Consider the following 19,617-nt stretch of genomic DNA (forward strand, 5'->3'; position numbering starts at 1 on the left):
CAATGCTGGATTTTTGTAAAGCATCTCTAGCTTCTATAATTACCCAATTTGTAAACCAGAAGATGTGCTGATGTAGGTGGGTAAGAGCTCCAAGGGCTAACAATTAACCAACTAGAAGACTTGTTTGTAAACAAGTTCCGAAATACGAGTTGGCAGTGAAACAACTGAGAGGGTGGGTGCCTCACACCTTGTAGAGGGAAAAGTGATGTGCACTTGCTGATTGGGATGAGCTTCAAAAAATGCCAATAGTTGATCTTGAACGTTCAAGACTTTGAGACTTAGAGACCTATTAGCATGACATTTGTGCCAACGAATGGTTCTCATATTTCAGATTGGAAAAGTCACCTGGAGGATATTTATGAAAATGTGAATGGACACCTGGGCCCTATACCCAGAGATTCTAATATGGGTGATATAAGTGGTCCAAGCACCTTGTTTTGAGAAACACCACTCATGGAAAATAGCAGCACACCATCTTTGATTAAAAGGCCAAGATGTCCAAGAAATGACACCAATGAGGTCATTACCTAAAGACAAACTCCTCAGCAGACTCTACCTTAATAATACGAAAACCAAATTTACTCCTAATTATGTTTTCTTTCCTATCTTTTTTCAACTGAAAGTTTGAAATCATGGACATTTAATAATGATTGTACCAATTCTGAGGTAAAAGGAAAAGCACCTGGGATCTCAATGCTAAAATAAATCAAATTCCCTAGGAGGTCCATGCTATATAGAAATTAAATTTCTGCAGTAATTTATAGAGTTATAGTACACAGGGTCTTGTTTTAGTCTTTGTATAGTTTATATGCTTTTATATATTTTTTACTAAATTATCTACTCTTTCTGGTTAATGTTTTAAAAGAACTGCAAAAAGAAAAGTTCATCTACATGTTCTCTCAGGTTTTCTAGATACTAACATTTTCTGGTTTACAGTGATACACAACAAAGTTATTTATTTGGTTTTTTTGGATGCTGGAGACAAACATCTTTATTAAAGATACTACCAACAATTTTGGCAAACATTTCAAAACAGATTTGTAAACATAATGCTTCCCTTTTTAACTGGCAGCACTTTGAAAAGACAATACGGTAAGACAACACAACTTGAATTAACATTAGTTCAAAATCCTTACATTTTTGACATAACTTATGTTCCCACATGATAAAACAAGTGATAGTTTAAATCAACGTCAACAGATAAACTCCATGAAATAAAAGTTTGTGCTGTTTGATGAATCACAGTATGCTATGGTTAAATATATCCACTCTTTTATATTCCTGGTACCCAGGATGAAGAAAAACGATCTTTAAATATACATTTCATGTAGGTAATAATTTCTTTGCATATCTCTCTTCAAAAAAATACTTTATAGCAGTATATAAATAGGTTACCTACATATTTAATTTTATAATTTTGCCCCAAAACTATAGATTTGTTTCATTTTCATAACATATCAATTTTGCCCAACAAGAACTCTGACAAACGGTTGAAATGGAAATGCTTTTGTCTTCTACAATAGAAGTAGCAATTTGACATTAAAAAAAACCAAAAACCCTACAGTAACACTCGTCAGTTGTTTAACCTGAGCGTTTGGCCTACTGAGAGTAGCAGCTTTTTTCCTTCATGCATGCTCACACCCACTCCGCCTCTGCACACATACAACAGGCCGCGCACACACTTTCAGACGCTGGTAGGCCACAGTGTGCTTCCCATCGCTCCAATCAAGTGGGAAGCAGTGTAGCTAATGATTCACCACACTATGTACACAACTAGCAAACACCTTAAGGCAATCATTGCAATGGGGGGTTAACTTGCAGGGTGGGTTTACTGTCCTAGATGAAGTCAGCTGGTATATACACATGTGTATGTGTAGCTACACAAATATACGTACTCACAGACCTTCCTATTTATTAACCCTCCAAAACAATGTTTTATTTTTTTTGTTTTTTTTTTGTGCAAATTTCTAAATATCCTACCATTTAAGGCAAATAGTTCGCATTAAGAAAGGTCAGAAAATAGGCTTATGTTTATCCAAAAGCATTTCACCTTGCACATTACTGTTGTTTTTTTAAACACACATAATTTTGAAGTGTGGACACTGGATCCCCAATATCTAAAAAAATCATTTCTAATTATAAACAAGTTTTTAAGAAAAAACTGATTTGAAGTATAGATACTGGATTCCCCAATATCTAAAAATAATTACTTCTATTGACAAACACAAGTCTTGGGAGCAGGGGAGAGGGTGGGAGACCAGAAAAAGCAGCTTCAAAAATGCAGGGAAGCAAAGAAAAGTAGGGGGGAAAAAAAGGTAACTCAAGTTTACAAATATTGAAACTTTCAACAGGCAAAGTTTCATTTTTTTAGACTCTTAGAGCAACTAACTCATTTGGAATTTTAAATAAATAAGGTTAAGTTCATTCACATCTTCCGGTCCAAGCAGAGCTCTAGTGCCATGATTCTGCTTGCTGTTGGTCAAATTCACCTATTAGTCTTTTGATGTGAGCCAGCTTGTTATGGAGATACTCGCATCTGTATTTTTCTTCATGGTAATTGGGACTAGACTGTGGATTCAAAATAAAAACAGCAAGGAATCAGGTTGCAGAATTTGTAATTACTTCCCAACTTCATGCCATAAAACCAACAGTGATGATACCTACCTGCTTAATCTTCTGATATTCTTGTAAGACTTCTTCATGAATATTCTACAAAATTAAAAATTAGAAATCAGAAGAGAACTTTTTTGTTTGCAGTATAAAGTTAACACACATCTGACGAGGGTGTGGGAAATATTGATGTTGGAAATTGGATTTTGGTACAATCTTTAAGGCAGGCAATTTGGCAACTGCCATCAACATAGCAAATGCAAAACTGACTTGGCACTTACACTTTCTTTCAAATCTACTTGTGCCTGAGTGAAATGACATGTGTAGAAGGTTACTTGCTGCAGCGCTATTTGTAAAGCAAAAGATAGTAAACAAAATCTAAGTGTCCATTAATCCATGCAAAGGAATACTAAGAGACCATTTAAAAAGGTGGAAGTGTTTATGTACTTATATAAAAAAATTATCTAAGATGCATTATATTGTTCAGTAAAAAAAGCAAAGTGCAGAGCAATTTATATAGTTTGGCATCATTTGTTTAAAAGGAGAAAATAGAATAGTATATTCTAAGAACTTCATTACTTCTAAGATACATATGTCTTCTCATTTTAGTGAAATCAGATAATAATGTGTCATAGTTTAACTTACTGGAACATAAGACAATGGTGCAACTTATAATTGATGACATCTTAGATTTAATTACATATGGTATATATGTGAATTTGCTTGCGTATATACATCTTACACATACACCCCTGAAAGAATACACTGGAAACTCAGTACTACTGATTGCCTCTAGGGAGGGAAATTGGGTGCCTAGGGAAAATAGTTAACTCTTACATATCATACCACCTGATGTATATTGGATCTAAGCAGTTTCCAAATACTTTATTACATTTATACATTTATTCACCCCAAGTCTGTAATCACCTCATTTGATGGATGGGGATTTTGAAGCAAGTTCAATAACTTGCCCAAGGTCACACAAGTATTAAATGGTAGGAGCTAGAAATCAAACACAGGCATTCTGGCCCTGAGGCCTGCTCCTGACCACTAAGCAATCCTTGGAATTCACCTTAGATATAATCATGGAACACTGGTAAACAACTATGTAGAAAAACAAACCTAAAACCACCACATCACCGACCTTTTGCACCCTCAAACACCAAACTCCTCTGGCAAAATCGTCTATAATTCTAGGCAGTGTGTTTAAGAGATTAGGGCCCACTTACAGAAAACATAATGAATCTCTAGGGCACAGGCAGGCTCAGCCTGATTTCCCCAATGTGGGAAAGCCAATCCCTTCTCTCACTTAGGTTCCTGTTAGAACAATGCTAGTGGGCCAGGATGGGGGCACCATCTATGCCTGTGAAATGTGACAGTTATCTGGCCAATGCAAGGAAAGAAACACTCATTTATATTAATCCTTTAGCTAAGACCTATGACAATAGTCAGGCCAAGCCTCTACTTCTCTTTGTTAGCTGTAGTAATATTACCACTTAAGTAGGAAAGTGAAAACTGATTAATACCTGTTAACAAAGGTCTGTCTCTGGAATAGCTGGAAGCACCAAGTTTTTCTTCAAGTAAGCCCCAAACCTCTGTCTATATCTTCCCTATTCTATGCCAGACTGAGGCTATTTTAAAGTTAATTAAAACATTTACTTGAAATAGCAGTTATGGGTTATAGCACCAGATCTAGGAACTGTAGTCTGATTTGGATGGCAATGCAATGGAATATTTTGAGGAATCTGGAGTCTGACTTTTCCCCCTATTTAGTTGTATTTGGTATTTTTCTCAATACAATAGATATTATATTTCAGTACATGTATAAACATATATTACATATTTTATACATATTATGTTAAATAAAAAGGTTATTTTTCCACTGATGGAAATAGTTTCATTGTGTTGACTTGTTTTCAAGAACTATTCAAATATTTAGTTTTCTAGCTAATTCTGAATGAAAGCCAAAAGCTGCAGAGAAGCTGGTCAGGGAGAAGACATGCTCTGAAGGCTGACTGGATGCCTAGGGGTTGGGCTGAGCACAGAAAATAAAATCTGAAAGTCAGGAACAAACACATTTACCTGATACTCTTTGGAGCCTGGAGAAAGGCGCTTTCGCTGCGCATCCAGTTTGATAAATTTTCTAGCCACAGTTTCCATTCTGGCGTGCAAGGCCCTGTACTCATCGTACTCGGCGTTGAAGTCATCCTTGTAATTCTGGCGCTGCTCATAGGAGACGATAGCGATATATTTTCTAATATGAAAAATAGTATAAGAGACAGCCATGTCATGCCTTCAAAGACCTTGTAGGTGAAATTATCCCATGGAAGAGCTTAAGAGCTTCAATGAAGGAGAGTAAATATAAAAAAGACACGGTAGCAATAGAATTAAAGTGCAACCATTTAAAAGGAAACAACACTCACATAGATGTAGCTTCCGAAATTTTTTTTCTATCCAAAATAACTCCCTACATACTAGCGGGCAGAGGCCAGCACCTACTGTGAGTCAGACTGAGGCAGAAGGACTAGACAGGTAAGTGAGACCAGGAAAATGCCCCCCAGTCACTGAACGCTGAGGTTCAACCCTCTAGGTCGATTGCTTTCCGAGGGACTCTGTCTTTAGGCCTTTCATACCTGCTGCCAACAAGGCGCCACAGGCATACCTCCTCTATTCCTTTCCTCCCATTTCTGATTAGGCAAGTAGATAAAATACAAAAGGAAAATTGTTTATCATTTTAAAAAATGACATAATATAACATGTCATACTATGTATAACAGAAAGGCTGTGTTGTGTGATTAGTCTGATTTACTTTTGTTTTTTTGTTTTTAAGATTTTATGTATTTATTTTTAGAGGGAGGGGAAGGGAGAGAGAGAGAGAAAAAGAAACATCAATGTGGGAGAGAGACTGTAATTGGTTGTCCCTCACACGCCCCCAATGGGGGACCTGGCCTGCAACCCAGGCATGTGCCCTGACAGGGTATCGAACTGGTGACCTTTATGTTTGTGGGACAATGCCCAACCCAATGAGCCACACCTGTCAGGGCTGATTTACTTTCTTAATAAAAATGCCATAAACCTGTCTTATTTTAGGGTGTGAATACTTCTAGGGACCTGGTGAACGAAAGCCATTTTCCTAGAGTGGCAGTTCATTCAGTGGTAAGTAAATTAACCAGCATTTTAATATTAAAACAGAGTTAATATTATTTGTTTGTGGATCTGAAGAATGGGATCACATCAGGGGCGGGTCTGGGTCTTTGCACTCTGTACTTCTATCATGGAATGCAAGATTCCCTTGACTTTTTTGAGATAAAAATTGGAATTTCAAAGCAATTTCCAGCAGGTGGCAGGAGATTCAGAATGGCCCCAGGGGGTACATAGTATAATATTCTTCACTGTGGGAGAACCCTGGGGTTCAGTCTTCTTCAAAATGGTTTTAGATAATCTTACCAGTTTTTAAAATGTGATAGCACAGATACCTAGTTGGAAATGTGAGAAACGTGATTCAGTGAGCAACTTTAATGTCCCCATGAATACTTTTATTCATGCTGAGTTAGTGTGGAGGTTAAATTTTCTAGGCGTAGCCGAGACAGTGGCAGGATGCTGCCTGAAGGCTGCCCTGCTGGTGTCTTTGCTGTAACAGGAACACTGCCAGCCAAGGACGGAGCAGAGTCCTCTGCAGACGGGCATCCTCCCTGCACAGCAGGGGAGCCAGTGGGGAGCCGCACATGTGAGGGAAATGGCTGAGCTGACTGTGAAAGTCAGGTTCACTTTGTTATACAAAATATTTATCCTGCTTTCTCAAAACCACATCCTCAATATTTCATTTAATAGATTCCTTAGGAAAAATAAACTGACCAACAGTTGTGTTGCTATTACAGATTATTTGATTATACTGGCATTTTAACAAAAAATTTTTACCAAAAATTATGAGTTCTACAGTTGGCTCTTAATGGAGTCAGGGAATAAAATTTTAAACAGTTTGGATAATTTACAACCAGAAGTAGCAGAAGTGTTCTTATTAAATAAAAATCAGGAATATTGTAAGTAAGTATGAGTTATTCAAAAGCTGATCATAAAGGTTTCACAGTAGGGTTTCTTGGTTTCTTATGAAGCAACTTAAATTTAAGTTTTATATTTTTGGTGATATTTCTGAAAATTCAAGCTTTCTCACATTTTCGGAAAATTTTCTGGTTAAATTGTTTTTACTTAAATAAAGGAAACAATCACACAGGTTATGTATTTTTGTAAATTTTAAAGAGCTATAAACATGACAAATGTACAGAAATGCACTGAGGCAAATCCAGGAACCATCCTTAAACCAGTAAGTTAACATTTTTAAAAACAAGGAATTAACAGATTAAATTGAAAAACATGGCCTGAGTCCACAGGGAAAAGGTCAGAATTATTTTTCAGTTTCTCTACATGATCTATCATATATAACAAGTATACATCACTAAGACAAAAAAGAGGAATTCAAAATCAACTGCAAGAAAGCGAGAGCACAGCACTGCAGCTGTTGTTTGGGAGAGGAGGGGCAACTTTCACAGCACTTTTAAGGAGAAGTGGGTTTGCTGTTGGAGAGATGAACCCCATCATCATTTGAGACAGGTGCTGTCCCCCAGTCGGCCCTTCCACGGCCAACTCAGTGGTGACTGCTTTTCAAAGCTCCCCACAGAACTCTAAAAACCATACGCTACCTCAGATGAAAGAGTACTCAGCATGATTTCTTGAGTTCCTTTTAGTTAAGAGATGATAACCAACATTATGGTTTCCTGCTGTCTCATTCCCCGATAAGTATAGCTTTCACACTACTGTTAAGCAAAAGTAACACATTTTAAGTATAAAATGTTCTCTACTCTGGAGATGAGCATTTCATTGGCCATGGAGGGCTAAATAGCGTATTTGAACTTTGTCCACCATGAGATGGCACTAAATAGAGAAAAGCGTTCATACAGCTCAGATTCCGTTTTCCATTCTACAGTAAAGCTATTTTGCATATCTGTCCATTTTTTAAGCTATTGGTGATCAGACCCGTTTGTTCTTTCACTCTCCATTTTTCCAGGCTCTTGCAACTTAATTATTTACTTCTTATAGAAGCCTCTGAGTCTGTAAAAAAGCTAGAATTATGTGTCCAAGTTATAATTTCTGTGATAGCCAGTTACAAAAATGTCCCCAGCTCAGCATTTAGCAACTTGTTGTCATAACAAGAAAAACATTATAACCTGTACTAAAGTGAGATGATCAAATTTAGTATTCTCTCCTCTTAAAATTAGTTGGATGGCAGAGCTTTACTCAAATGAAAACCAAATGTACCTCTACTTTGGATGAACTGCAGAGGTTTAAGCACTTTATCCGGAGTGTGTGCAGGGAATGACTTGTGCATTAATAGACTGTCAGCTTTAAAGAGTCCAGTCCCTGAAATCTTCCATAATCAAACGCTTGGCCTGGCCCCCGAACAAAGGACAGGCTTCTCTACACTTACACGTCACTGAGCAGGGCTCAGAGCAGGAGGAGGCACAACCTGCTCAAGCTGACAAGGGTGGATTTGGGACAAGCAGGCTTAATGGCAGCCTTTCAATTGCAGGGGTGGCTCTGGAACACTGTTTTTGGAACTTCTTACTTTTCTGATTTGCAAATTATGGGAAAAGAATTTGAAAACTTTCTAAAATTAAACAGTTTTCTCCCAATGGCAGACATCTGAACTTACATCAAATAATCTGGGAGTTCAATTGTTGAAGATGGCTCCGTGGAGGCAGTGCAACCCTCTTTAACTCCTACAAGGAAAAAAAAAAATTCAAGTGTTCACCAAATAGTATGGATATAAAATGCCTATAATTCTAAAATAGATCAGAAACATCTGGAATACTTTTCCTCAAATTCTATTCTTCCATCTCAGTAAGCAACAGTGAGCAAGGAATACAATTGAACACGAACAATAGAGGCCGATGACCCACGCCAGCAGCCCGACGCCAGGCATTGAAAGCGCCTGGCTACTGCAGTGTCTGCACAATGAAGGAATTCCATCTTAACCCGAGGTCAGCCTTCTATTCTTCCAACAACAGCTGTGGCATCTGCCCAGCAATTCAAAGACTGTGGTGGCAGATGCAGCCAGACAATGGGAGATACAAATTTTACATTAGCATCTACTTTTCATAGGATTTAAACAAGGCAGATGAGACAGCAAAGTCAGGTAGTAGACTTTCGGTCACTGTATTTTTACTGCCACCCTTTTTGTATGCAGACAGCGGAAATGGGTAGAAAGTTTTCCCATCGGTTTAAAGTAATTCAAAATAAGTTATTACTAAACACTGATTTATACTCCTCTAATCTCTAACCCTCAGAATAACAGAGATTTGTTTTTAAAAGGACCACTAAATAAAGTGTTAGTTATTTAGAACTAGGGTATGAGAAGTGTATAAAATCCCTCAGCATTTCATTTGTTTGAATGTGCTGTTTCCAGGGGGTATGTTTTGACTTTTTACTAGGATAATTTTTTATCATTCAAAGTAGAATTAAAATAATAACTCAAACCCTAATCCTGCAGGCTGGCAAAACATACATGTTCAATATAAAAACAAAAGTGAATATTTGAGAGTTTTTTGGTTTAATGCTTTAAAGGACAAAGCACACTAAACAAAATATGTAAACTCTGCAGACTTAATGTTCATGTACATATATAGGTATATACAGTCGTCCCCCTTTGTCCATAGGTTCCAAGACCCCCAGTGGATGCCTGAAACTGCTGATAATACCAAATCCTACATGTACTATGCTTTCTCCTGTACATATGTACACTTTATGGCTTCACTTTGGCTAATCTGAATCATCAGCATCACCATGCGCTGAGGGCCATTAAGTAAAATAAGGGTTACTTGAACACAAGCCCTGTAATACTGCGACAGCCCATCTGATAACCCAGCCAGCTACTAAGTGACTGTCAGGCAGGCTGTGTATACAGGGTGGAGACACTGGACAAAGGGCTGATTCACATCCTGGGCAGTACAGTGCGAAACAGTGTGAGATTTTATCATGCTACTCAGAACAGCACACAATTTAAAACTTATAAATTCTTCATTTCTGTAATTTTGCATTTAATATTTTTCGGATCACAGCTGACTGTGGGTAACTGAAACCACGGAAAGCAAAACTATAGATAAGAGGGGACTACTGTATATTTGATTCAGGCTTTGGTAAAAGAATTTGCTTTTACAACAGCCTAAGTCTTAAAGGAAAAGACATCAAGTGCATGTCACCTGGCTTATCCTTTGCCACAAACACCAGATAAGTTCCAAAAGATACAGGGGACATGGGTTGGGATCTGTCCTCAGTCTGTGATAATCTCAATTGTCTTTGAAAGATACCACATCATCAGTGAAGGATTCAAAGAAACTAGGTCTACTTTTCCAGGTCTCCAGCTCTAAGAAGGCCTCAACAGAGTAGGATACAGTCTTCCCAGCACTAGCCTCTGACGCAGGATCACTATCTCTTGGGCCACTATATATCAATAATACCATACTGATCCCATTATTTCAACAGATATACTTTGACATGCAATATACTCAGTCCAGGTCAATAAAGCACTGTATCATACTTTTCTACAATCAAAGCTTCTCTCATATGGTAAAAATAGTTAATCTAAAGACTATAGATTTTCAGTATTGTGGGCAAATTACAGAAAGACAATACTCCTTAAACTCTATTAATTAAAGTAAATTTTCTAAAGTTGTATTTTCCTGGGGAATTTTGCCTGACTTATGCTGGGTTTAAAATGGGCAGCAATGCTAAATGACAGGCTTGGATCTTCTATGTGCTGGCATGAAAGACATTACGTTTTAGAGGACAACTCTTTAAAACAAAACAAAACAAGAATTTTGTCATTAGGTTTTAAAAATCACTACAACCCCAGACAAGTAGTCCTTTTACTGGTTAGCTTTTCTTTAGAGGTAAAGCATTATTTTAAGTCTCTTTGGGTCTCTAGATATTTGACTTTTAAAGCTTTCAAAAACTTGGAATGATTAAGTTTACGACTAACAACTGATATTAGTTTACTAAAACAGTGTTCTCAAAATTGAAAAAAAAAACTTAAGATCTATGAAGCTAATTGCCAACAGTCTTGCACAAGACAAACTACTTTTACTCTGAATGAAGATGATGTAATGGGATCTGTAAATGTAATTGTACCTTGTCTGTTTTATAAAGAAGTTGACATTTCCCCTGTGCTAATATTAATTAAAGTGAGGGTGATCTTGTTTCTTTACCAAGAAGGAAATGAATATTTTTTTATTGCTAATTGTGTGTCTGGTTAAGTCAGTTTAAGAATAGTATAAAATAGGTCATGTGGAGGTTGCACAACACCATCACAGTTATGGAAAAGAGCAACAAAGCCCACCTTATTTAAAAGGGGTCTCTGGAGGATCATGGGGTCATTTTCAAATGTTACTCACCATCTTATTAACAAGTATAAAAGACATATTTAATAGCTGGCTAAAAAGAGACCAAAAATAACTGCAGTAAAATGCAAGAAAAAACTGCTCAAAAACACAGTACTAAAATTCACAACTAAATGGAAGCTCATCTGATGAAAAAGCATTACAAACTATGAACAGCATAATCTCACACACTCACAACAGACCCCTCTTCCCATTCATTTACATGTGTGGTCTGTTTTTACGAATATAAAATACCTTCACTGGAATCTGGACTGGAGTTGTTCAGCTTGGCAGTTTCCTCTTCTCTTTTAAGGTCCTCTTCATTTTCCTCAATTGTTTCAATGTCTTGTTTCTTTATTTGGTCCTTTTCCTTGTGTTTCTTAGATTTCTTTTTGGACTTTTTGAGAGACATTGAATGGTTTTCTTCTATAGGGTCTGGACACTTTAGTAGAACTGAATCAGAGGGTAAGGTTTCCAGAGAAGTCCTAGAGGTATATTTGTCTTGCTGGTCCTCACAGATACCACTGTTCTGACTAAAATTGTCAACAGGTAGGTCTTGTGTCCCCCGGCCTTCTGGAGTGCTAGGGGAATTGGAGTTAGAATGTACAGGCTGAGGAGGGTTGGAGGCAGGCATGTGGGCTGATGGCAGTGGAGGAGCGGTGGGGGTGGCAGCAGCTGCAGGGGGCGGCGGCAGGCCTGCCGCACACTTTTCGCCGGTGGGATTGATATGACCATTTAACGTTGGCGGCACTCTGTTTGTCAGGTGAGATATTCGAGCTTTTTTATTCATTAAAGGATCAATGAAATCTGAGTCTAAAAGCCGTTTCTGGGGGGAGGGGAGGGGACAGGAAAAAATATGAGCCAGTTTGCCCTAAAATTCAATATATGCATCACTAGTTACCAAAAGAACAGGTGAGTAATTTTATTCATACGTATGTTTATCACTGGTGTTGTGTTAAACCTTTCTCCAAGCTTAAGTAAAAACAAACAAGCCACAAAAACAGAAGTGAAATAAATCCTCATGTCTAATGTAAGAAAGAAGAATCCGTCAAATAAAAGAGCGAACAAAAGTAGGTTTACTGAGCCACTGTGACACTCTTTTGCGTTAATAAAGCTATTGTAGTAATCATAACCAGCATGTCTTCTGCCATATGAACAATTGTTAACCTACTTTTGCCCACCCCTGTGCAAGGGTGCCTCCCCCCAAATGGAATTATCTTCTGGAGGCTGGACCCCTTGTAGTACAGACTTCCTCCATTAAGGGAGTGTTCTAGAAACCCATCTGTACCAGTGTACCAGCTGGCATTGTTGTGAGAGGCTGTGTTCAGCTTCAGTGAATTTTTTTTGAAGACTCTTTTAATGCATTTGCCCATTTCATGATGGGTGATTTATGAGTGTACCTGCCCACACCTCACTGCTCAGCAGTCTTTGACCAAAATCAGCATGACCCCTGTGCCCCACCCTTCTTCTATTCATCTGATCTCGCCCCAGCAACGTTTTTTGTTTGTTTCCCCAGATGAAAAAGTTCTCAAAGGGTGTCAGAAACACTAAAAGGCATCAAAATCAATGAGTTCAAAAAGTGTTCTGAGCAGTGGGAAAAAAAAATCTCGATAGGTGTATTGCATCAAATGGAAAGTACTTTGAAGGTGACTAAAGTTTAAACATGTAAGAATAAATACACATTTTAAATATAAATAAATACATTTTTTATAAATAAATTCCATCTTTTGGGGTCCCTCTAGTTTCTTGGAGTACTAATCTTTCAATTATACAGCCCCATCCTAAGTGCCCTGAGAGACTATGCCACTCAGGAGAGTATTCGAGAGAGGTGGCAGCAGTTTGCACCGTTTCACTATGTCAGAACTAACAAGAGTAGGTAAAAGGCAAAAAGCCTGCACTTATTTAATCTCCTCTAATGTGCTAAGATGCCCCAGTTACAAATATTTTGGCTATCATTTATTTCACTTGTCTGAACATGGAAACAGTCAGCATCTTCACAGTAATTTTCTAAGTATCTCTATTATTGTTGAAATACTATCCATTTTCCTCTCTTTCACTAGATTAGAAAATAAATCTTAATAATTGCCCATAAAAATGACATGGAGCCCTGGCCAGTGGCTCAGTTGGTCAGATCATCTTCCTGTCATCAAAAGGCTGCAGGTTTGATCCCTGATCAGGGCACACACCTAGGTTGTGAGTTCAATCCCAGATTGGGGCATGTACAGGAGGCAACTGAGCGATGTTTCTCTTGCACATTGATCTCTCACATCCCCCCCCTTCCTCTCTCTCTAAAATCAATAAATATATTCTTGGGTGAGGATAAAAAAATGATACAGAATTACTGTTTCAAAAAATTTTTAAATCATGCTAATAATATTAGCCCAATCCAGGAACAACAATAACAATATTTAAATTAAAAAGAAAATTTAGACAGTTAAAAAATATAAAGCACAAATCTAATGAAATACTATGGCTTAAACTTCAGCTTAAATGAAAATAAGTTAACATTCCATTAATTTAATGTTTTCAATTTAGCACTATTGATTTGGCACCTGATATATAATTAGATCAGAACTATAAGCAACTTCATGGTAAGTGGCAATAAAACAGACTTCTATAGATAGCATATATGCAAGGACAGGACTGCTTTTATTTTGCTCCTGCCCTGTTCTGCACGATAAGTTGCTAGCATTCTCTGACATGTGAACAGACTTTGCCCAGAGCATGCTTACTGTGCACCACACATCTGTCCGGTCTCCCTAATCTTTGGGAGGAGGGTCCAGACAGAGGTGCACTCTGTTTGCAGTACTGGGTTAAAGAGTCTGTCCCACTGTCAGTCCCAAAGACCTGGGAAACTGAGAGTTCAAAGCTGGCAGGTCCTCTAAGAACCAAGCAGGCTTGAACTCTAATACTATCCAGCACCCCTCCCCCCCACACACACACCTTTTTCCAGGATAAATGGAATCGCTGGGGAATTAAACTGGATTAAAGTCTAATTGCAGTATTCTGATTGGGATCTAATTGAAAATGCTTTAAGAAAACATGTATGGAAATTGCACAATTTTTTGTTTGCTTCTTTTAAAAACATTTTTCCCCAGGAATGTTTTTCTGGAACATGTTTCACATGAAATTAAATATCTTCATTTCCTATATGATCTGAGACTGCATATAGGTATTGGCTAGGTTTTTTAGTTAGTGACCAAATGGAAAAGTAGATAATCTTACAATAAATTGTAACCTTTAAAAATGGAAAAGCAAGGTAGACATGAAGTACTTTGACAAGCACTGTAGCACAGTGGAGATGGGCTCTGGGCTGAGAGCTGGTCGGTGAACTCTAGACCAAGTTCTGCTGTAAACTAGCTACGTGACTTTGGGTAGACAAGCTGTGCATCTTCTGTGGGCCTAACTTCTCTCACCTATAAATCAGAGGGACTGAACAAGATGGCCCATAGGTTCATTTTAGGACTATGGTTATATAGTTTTATAAAATACCTGCGGAGAAGATGCAGCGTCTCTACTAGAACATACAGGAGATTCTGAACGGCTGGTGCTGGCAGCTTTCTGAGATGGATTTAGTTTTCTGTAAAGGACACACATGTTCCAGTTATGGAGAATTTTTAAAATTTTTATGATAGAAAGCTTACCCTTGCTTCTTTTTTCTCAGCTCAACACTAAAACAATGACTAAAATAATTTTATTTGCATCATTTTTAAAGAAAAAAAATTTAAAAAGAACTTAACTTACCTTGACAGCACTGACTCTAATGATCGTCTGTCAATTTCACTGTATCCAGGCCAATCTCTCTGAAGCTCTTTAAAAACATAATCCTTTAAGGTATATGAGAGGTCCTTAGGATTCAGATTGGCTACCTAGTACATGGTTGAGAACAGAACATTAAATATTTTTGCTATTTCCTAACCTAAAACAGGCATCCTTTTGAATTTATGATAAAAATAACTGTATCAATTGAGCACAAAGGGACGGCTAGTTTTGCATATACCAGATCTCAATAAATGTTATTCTTTATTTGGGGAAAAATACTTTATATACATAGCTAAATATTCTTCCCCATGAATGGCAGTTGTCATATTTCTAATCAAATAGTAAGCCCACATTAGGCAAAAAGTAGAGGAAGATTTTTTTAAAAATATTTTTTTATTTGAGTTCACGGCCAAGATGGAGGCTTAGACTGACACGCTCTGTCTCCCTCCACAACTAAAAAGGACTACAGCTACCGCAATACCGGAAATAACCAGAAGTTACAGAAAATAAAACTACATGGAAGTCCAACGTATGAAGTTACAAACAAGTGGTGCTCGTCTGGACGGGTAGGAGGGGCGAAACTGGGGCGGAGAGGTCAAGCTGTGCTGCCGGCAACAGCTGCAGCAATGGGCGGTGAAACTGCCAGGGGAGCAGTCCTGGCAACAGTTGAGACCCATCAGCTCATGATTCCAATGCTGGGGAAGGCAGACCCCCATTGCCTTGGACTGTGAGGCCCAGAGGGCGTGGGGATGGAGGAAGAGGCTCCCGGTCTCTCAGCGGAGAGTAACAGCAGGATCCATCTTGGACCCCTGCCTCCACACAAAGCACCACAGAGTGGTGAGAAGGGTCACCGGGTTGTGACGAGTGCTCAGGGCTCTGCGCCTGATAGTGTAGGAGGTGTGACAGCCCCACCCAAGAAGGAAAGATAAACAAAAACGGTCAGGATGGCAGGAATAATGATTGAAATACCAATCATGCAGCTAACCAAACAGTAAATAAAGGAATTAACTGATGAACAAATAGAAAAACTTTCTGAGACTCAGTTCAGAGCTATAGTCATAAGGCAGCTTACAGAATTAACAAAAGATATTGAACAAGATGGGGAAGGAATGAAGGCTAGTCATGCTGAAATGAACGAAAACACATACAAGACAAGTGGTGAGGAAATGAAAACCAGAGATCAAATCAACAAATCGGAACATAGGGAAGGAACAGTCAACCAGTGCAGAAAGAGGAAACAAAAAGTGAGGAAAATGAGGAGAAGCTCAGAAGCCTCTGAGACAGCTATACGTGAACAAACATTAGAATTATAGGGTTGCCAGAAGGTGAAGAAGAAGAACTAGAAATTGAAAAATTATGTGAAAAAATAATGAAGCAGAACTTCCCTAACTTGGGGAAGGAAATAGACTTACAGGTCCAGGAAGCACAGAGAGTTCCATAAAAACTGGACCCAGGGAGAACCACACCAAGACACATTATAATCAAAATGTCAAAAATTAAAGATAATGAGAGAATCTTAAAAGCAGCAAGAGAGAAGAAAAGAGGGTCCCAGTAGACTACCCACTGATTTCTCAAAGGATACTCTGCAAGCAAAAAGGGACTCGTAAGAAATATTCAAAGTAATGAAAATCAAAAACCTACAGCCACGAATACTCTATCCAGTGAAGCTGTCACTCAGAATAGAAGGGCAGAGAAAGTGCTTCCAGGACAAAGTAAAACCGAAGGAGTTCATTAGATCCAAACCATTGTTATATGAGATGTTAAAGGGACTTGTTTAGAAAGAGGAGGATCAAAACTATGAACATTAAAATGAAAACTGTATCACAACAACCAACAACAGAAGCTAGGGAATTGAAACAGAGGCAAACTAAGTAGGCAACGAGAGTGAAATTATAGGTATGGGGAACATATTAGGGGGAGGTCAGCAGATGGGGGAAGGGGGAAAAGGGAGGGAGATGATGTAGGAATTAAGAAGCATAGTAGGAGGGAGTGGAGTCGACAGGAAGATGTTGAGAAGAACTATATGCACAACCAATGGGCATGGACTAAGAGTGGGGGACAAATGGAGGGAGAGGGGTCACAGGGTGGAGGGGAGCAGAGGGGAAAGAAATTGGGACAACTGTAACAGCATAATCAATAAAACATATTTAAAAAATAATAAATTTTATTTTAGTCAAAAGAACCCTAAAACAGTTACATTATCAACATCATTGTTATCATTATTATCTATTTTTGATTCACAGTAAAAATCCTTGGTCACTTGTATTAAGCAGAAACCAAATAGTGCCCAAATGTTAGGTTACAAACTTTCCCTTCAGTAATCAACAGAAATTATCTTCATAAATAGTATCAATTCTAATAACTTTGTGTGACATTTTCTTAGATAGCTAAGCTTACACCTTGTAGCTGTCAGTGCTTCTGAAGAACCACTTATTCAAAGTCATTGGAATTCCAAAAACCAGAAAATAGAGACAAACTAAAATAACCATCAAATTACTGTTATTAGACAGCCAGTTTAATGCCAAGTGTAATCTTTCCTTATCTCCTAATTATAATTCCTTTAGTGTCCAGGTTGAAATCCTATTAACACCACAAATGTATGGATTGAGGAGTCAAACCAAGAGTCATTTTTAAGGCTGGCAGAAAAATATTTCTCCTTTCAGTTCCTACTGGAAAGGTCTTTTTAATAAATTGAGTTCTTTCTGTGTAAATACTATCAAATACATTATATCTCACAGATTAGCTGAATACTAATAAGTTAATGTTGCTATAAAGTAGAAAATGGTAGGCTTATCTTAAAATTCAAACTTGCAGACTTTCGGCGAAGATGGAGGTGTAGACAGACATGCTGTGTCTCCCTCCATAACTAAGAAGGAATACAACTACCTCAAAACTAGAAACAACCAGAAGTTCCAGAAAATCAAACTGCATAGAAGTCCAACAAACAAAGATATAAAGAAGAAATACTCATTCACACAGGTAGGAGTGGTGGAGCCGGGGCAGAGACGATGCGGTGTGGTGGTGGCAGAAGCAGCGGCAGGGGCAGGTCGGTGGAAAGCAGAGTTATACATTTTAAAAAGTCAGGAGGGACACCTGGGCAGCGCTTCCAGCGTCTTATCAGACTGCGCAGCTCACTGTCCCAGCACTAGGGAAAATCAAGCCTCATTGCTTCTGACTGTGCAAACAGTGGGGGATGGGGCAGAGCCAGAAACTGCTGGTCTCTCAGCAGAGCCCGCTTATTGAAAGGGCCCCCTCAGTCCTAGAACGTCTGCAGACCCACTCACTCTGGAAATGACAGCCAAGGCAACAGCTAGAGGGGCGCCAGTCCCATATGGAAGTGGGAGAAGTGCTTGGAAAAGGGGCGAGTGCTAGGCAAGTGCCATTGTTCCCTCTCAGACCCCTCCCCCACATACACCATAGTGTGGTGAAATGGGCTGCCCCATACTGACGAATACCTAAGGCTCTGCCCATTACAATGTAACAGGAGCGATAGCTCTACCTGGGACGCGGAGGCAAACAAACACATGAGCCTGTCAAGATGAGGAGACAGAGAAGTATGGCGCAAAAGGCGGAATAAATGAGGGTTCCAGTGGGAGAACTAAGCAACAAGGAGATAGCCAACCTAACAGACGCAGAATTCCAAACACTGGTGATAAAGATGCTCACAGGCTTGACAGATATGCTTGAGTATGTCAAACGCCTAAGAGAAGAAGTGAAGGTTATGCTAAGTGAAACGAAGGAAAATCCACACAAATCCAATGGTGAAGGGAAGAAAACCGGGGTTCAAATCAATGATTTGGTACGTAAGGAAGAAAAAAACAGTCAACCAGTACAGAATGAGGAAAAAAGGATTGAAAAAAAATTAGGAGAGGCTTGGGAACCTCTGGGACAACTTTAAATGTATCAACATCTGAATCATGGGGGTGCCAGAAGAAGAAGAGAAAGAGCAAGAAATTGAAAACTTATGTGAAAAAATAATGGAGGAAAACTTCCCAAATTTTGTGAAGGAAATAGACATACAAGTCCAGGAACTACTGACAGTCCTGGGCAAGCTGGAACCAGAGGGAACCACACTAAGACACATCATGATTAAAATGCCAAGGGTGAAAGATAAAGAGAGAATCCTAAAAGCAGCAAGAGAGAAGTGGAGAGTTGCCTACAAAGGGGCGCTTGAAAGACTACCAGCTGATGTCTCAAAAGATACTTTGCAGACAAGAAGGGACTGGCAAGAAGTATTCAATGTGATGAAAAGCAAGGACCTACAACCAAGATTACTCTATCCAGCAAAGCTATCATTTAAAATGGAAGGACAGATGAAGTGCTTCTCAGAAAAGGTAAAGCTAAAAGAGTTCATCATCACCAAGCTATTATTACATGAAATGTCTAACAGACTTACTTAAGAAAAACAAGATCAAAATTATGAACACTAAAATGGCAACAAACTCACAACTATCAACAACTGAATCTAAAAAATAAAAACAAAATCCAACTAAGCAAGCCAGAATAGGAACAGAATCATAGTATGGGGATCATTTGGAGGGTTATCAGCTGGAAGGGGGAGGGGGAGAAATGGGGAAATGGTGCAGGGATTAAGAAGCATAATTGGTTGGTAGAAAATAAGACAGGGGGAAGTTAAGAATAATATAGGAAAGGGTGAAGCCATTAGAACTTATATGCATGACCCATGTACAGGAACTAAGAGGGGTGGGATTGCTAGAGGGAAAGAGGGTACTGGGCAGAGGGGAGCAAAGGGGAAAAAAACTGGAACTACTGTAACAACATAATCAATAAAATATACTTAAAAAATAAAAAATAA

At 38.6% G+C, this 19,617-nt stretch overlaps 1 protein-coding gene across 1 annotated transcript in view; it reads right to left on the reverse strand.

The window, feature by feature from the left end:
* Positions 1 to 563: 563 nt before the first annotated feature.
* Positions 564 to 19,617, reverse strand: part of ELL2 (elongation factor for RNA polymerase II 2) — an 80,043-nt gene continuing 60,989 nt past the window's right edge. The window contains exons 6-12 of the mRNA XM_090276509.1: positions 14,784 to 14,908; positions 14,532 to 14,619; positions 11,295 to 11,865; positions 8,318 to 8,384; positions 4,693 to 4,864; positions 2,665 to 2,709; positions 564 to 2,568 (exon numbers count right to left, since the gene is read on the reverse strand). Of these exons, the coding sequence (XP_090132635.1) occupies positions 2,452 to 2,568; positions 2,665 to 2,709; positions 4,693 to 4,864; positions 8,318 to 8,384; positions 11,295 to 11,865; positions 14,532 to 14,619; positions 14,784 to 14,908 (1,185 nt within the window). The 3' untranslated portion in view covers positions 564 to 2,451. The remainder of the gene's footprint in view (positions 2,569 to 2,664; positions 2,710 to 4,692; positions 4,865 to 8,317; positions 8,385 to 11,294; positions 11,866 to 14,531; positions 14,620 to 14,783; positions 14,909 to 19,617) is intronic.

The sequence above is a fragment of the Furipterus horrens genome, unplaced genomic scaffold (assembly GCF_987537825.1).
Source record: "Furipterus horrens unplaced genomic scaffold, mFurHor1.1.pri manual_scaffold_5, whole genome shotgun sequence".
Lineage (NCBI taxonomy): Eukaryota > Metazoa > Chordata > Mammalia > Chiroptera > Furipteridae > Furipterus > Furipterus horrens.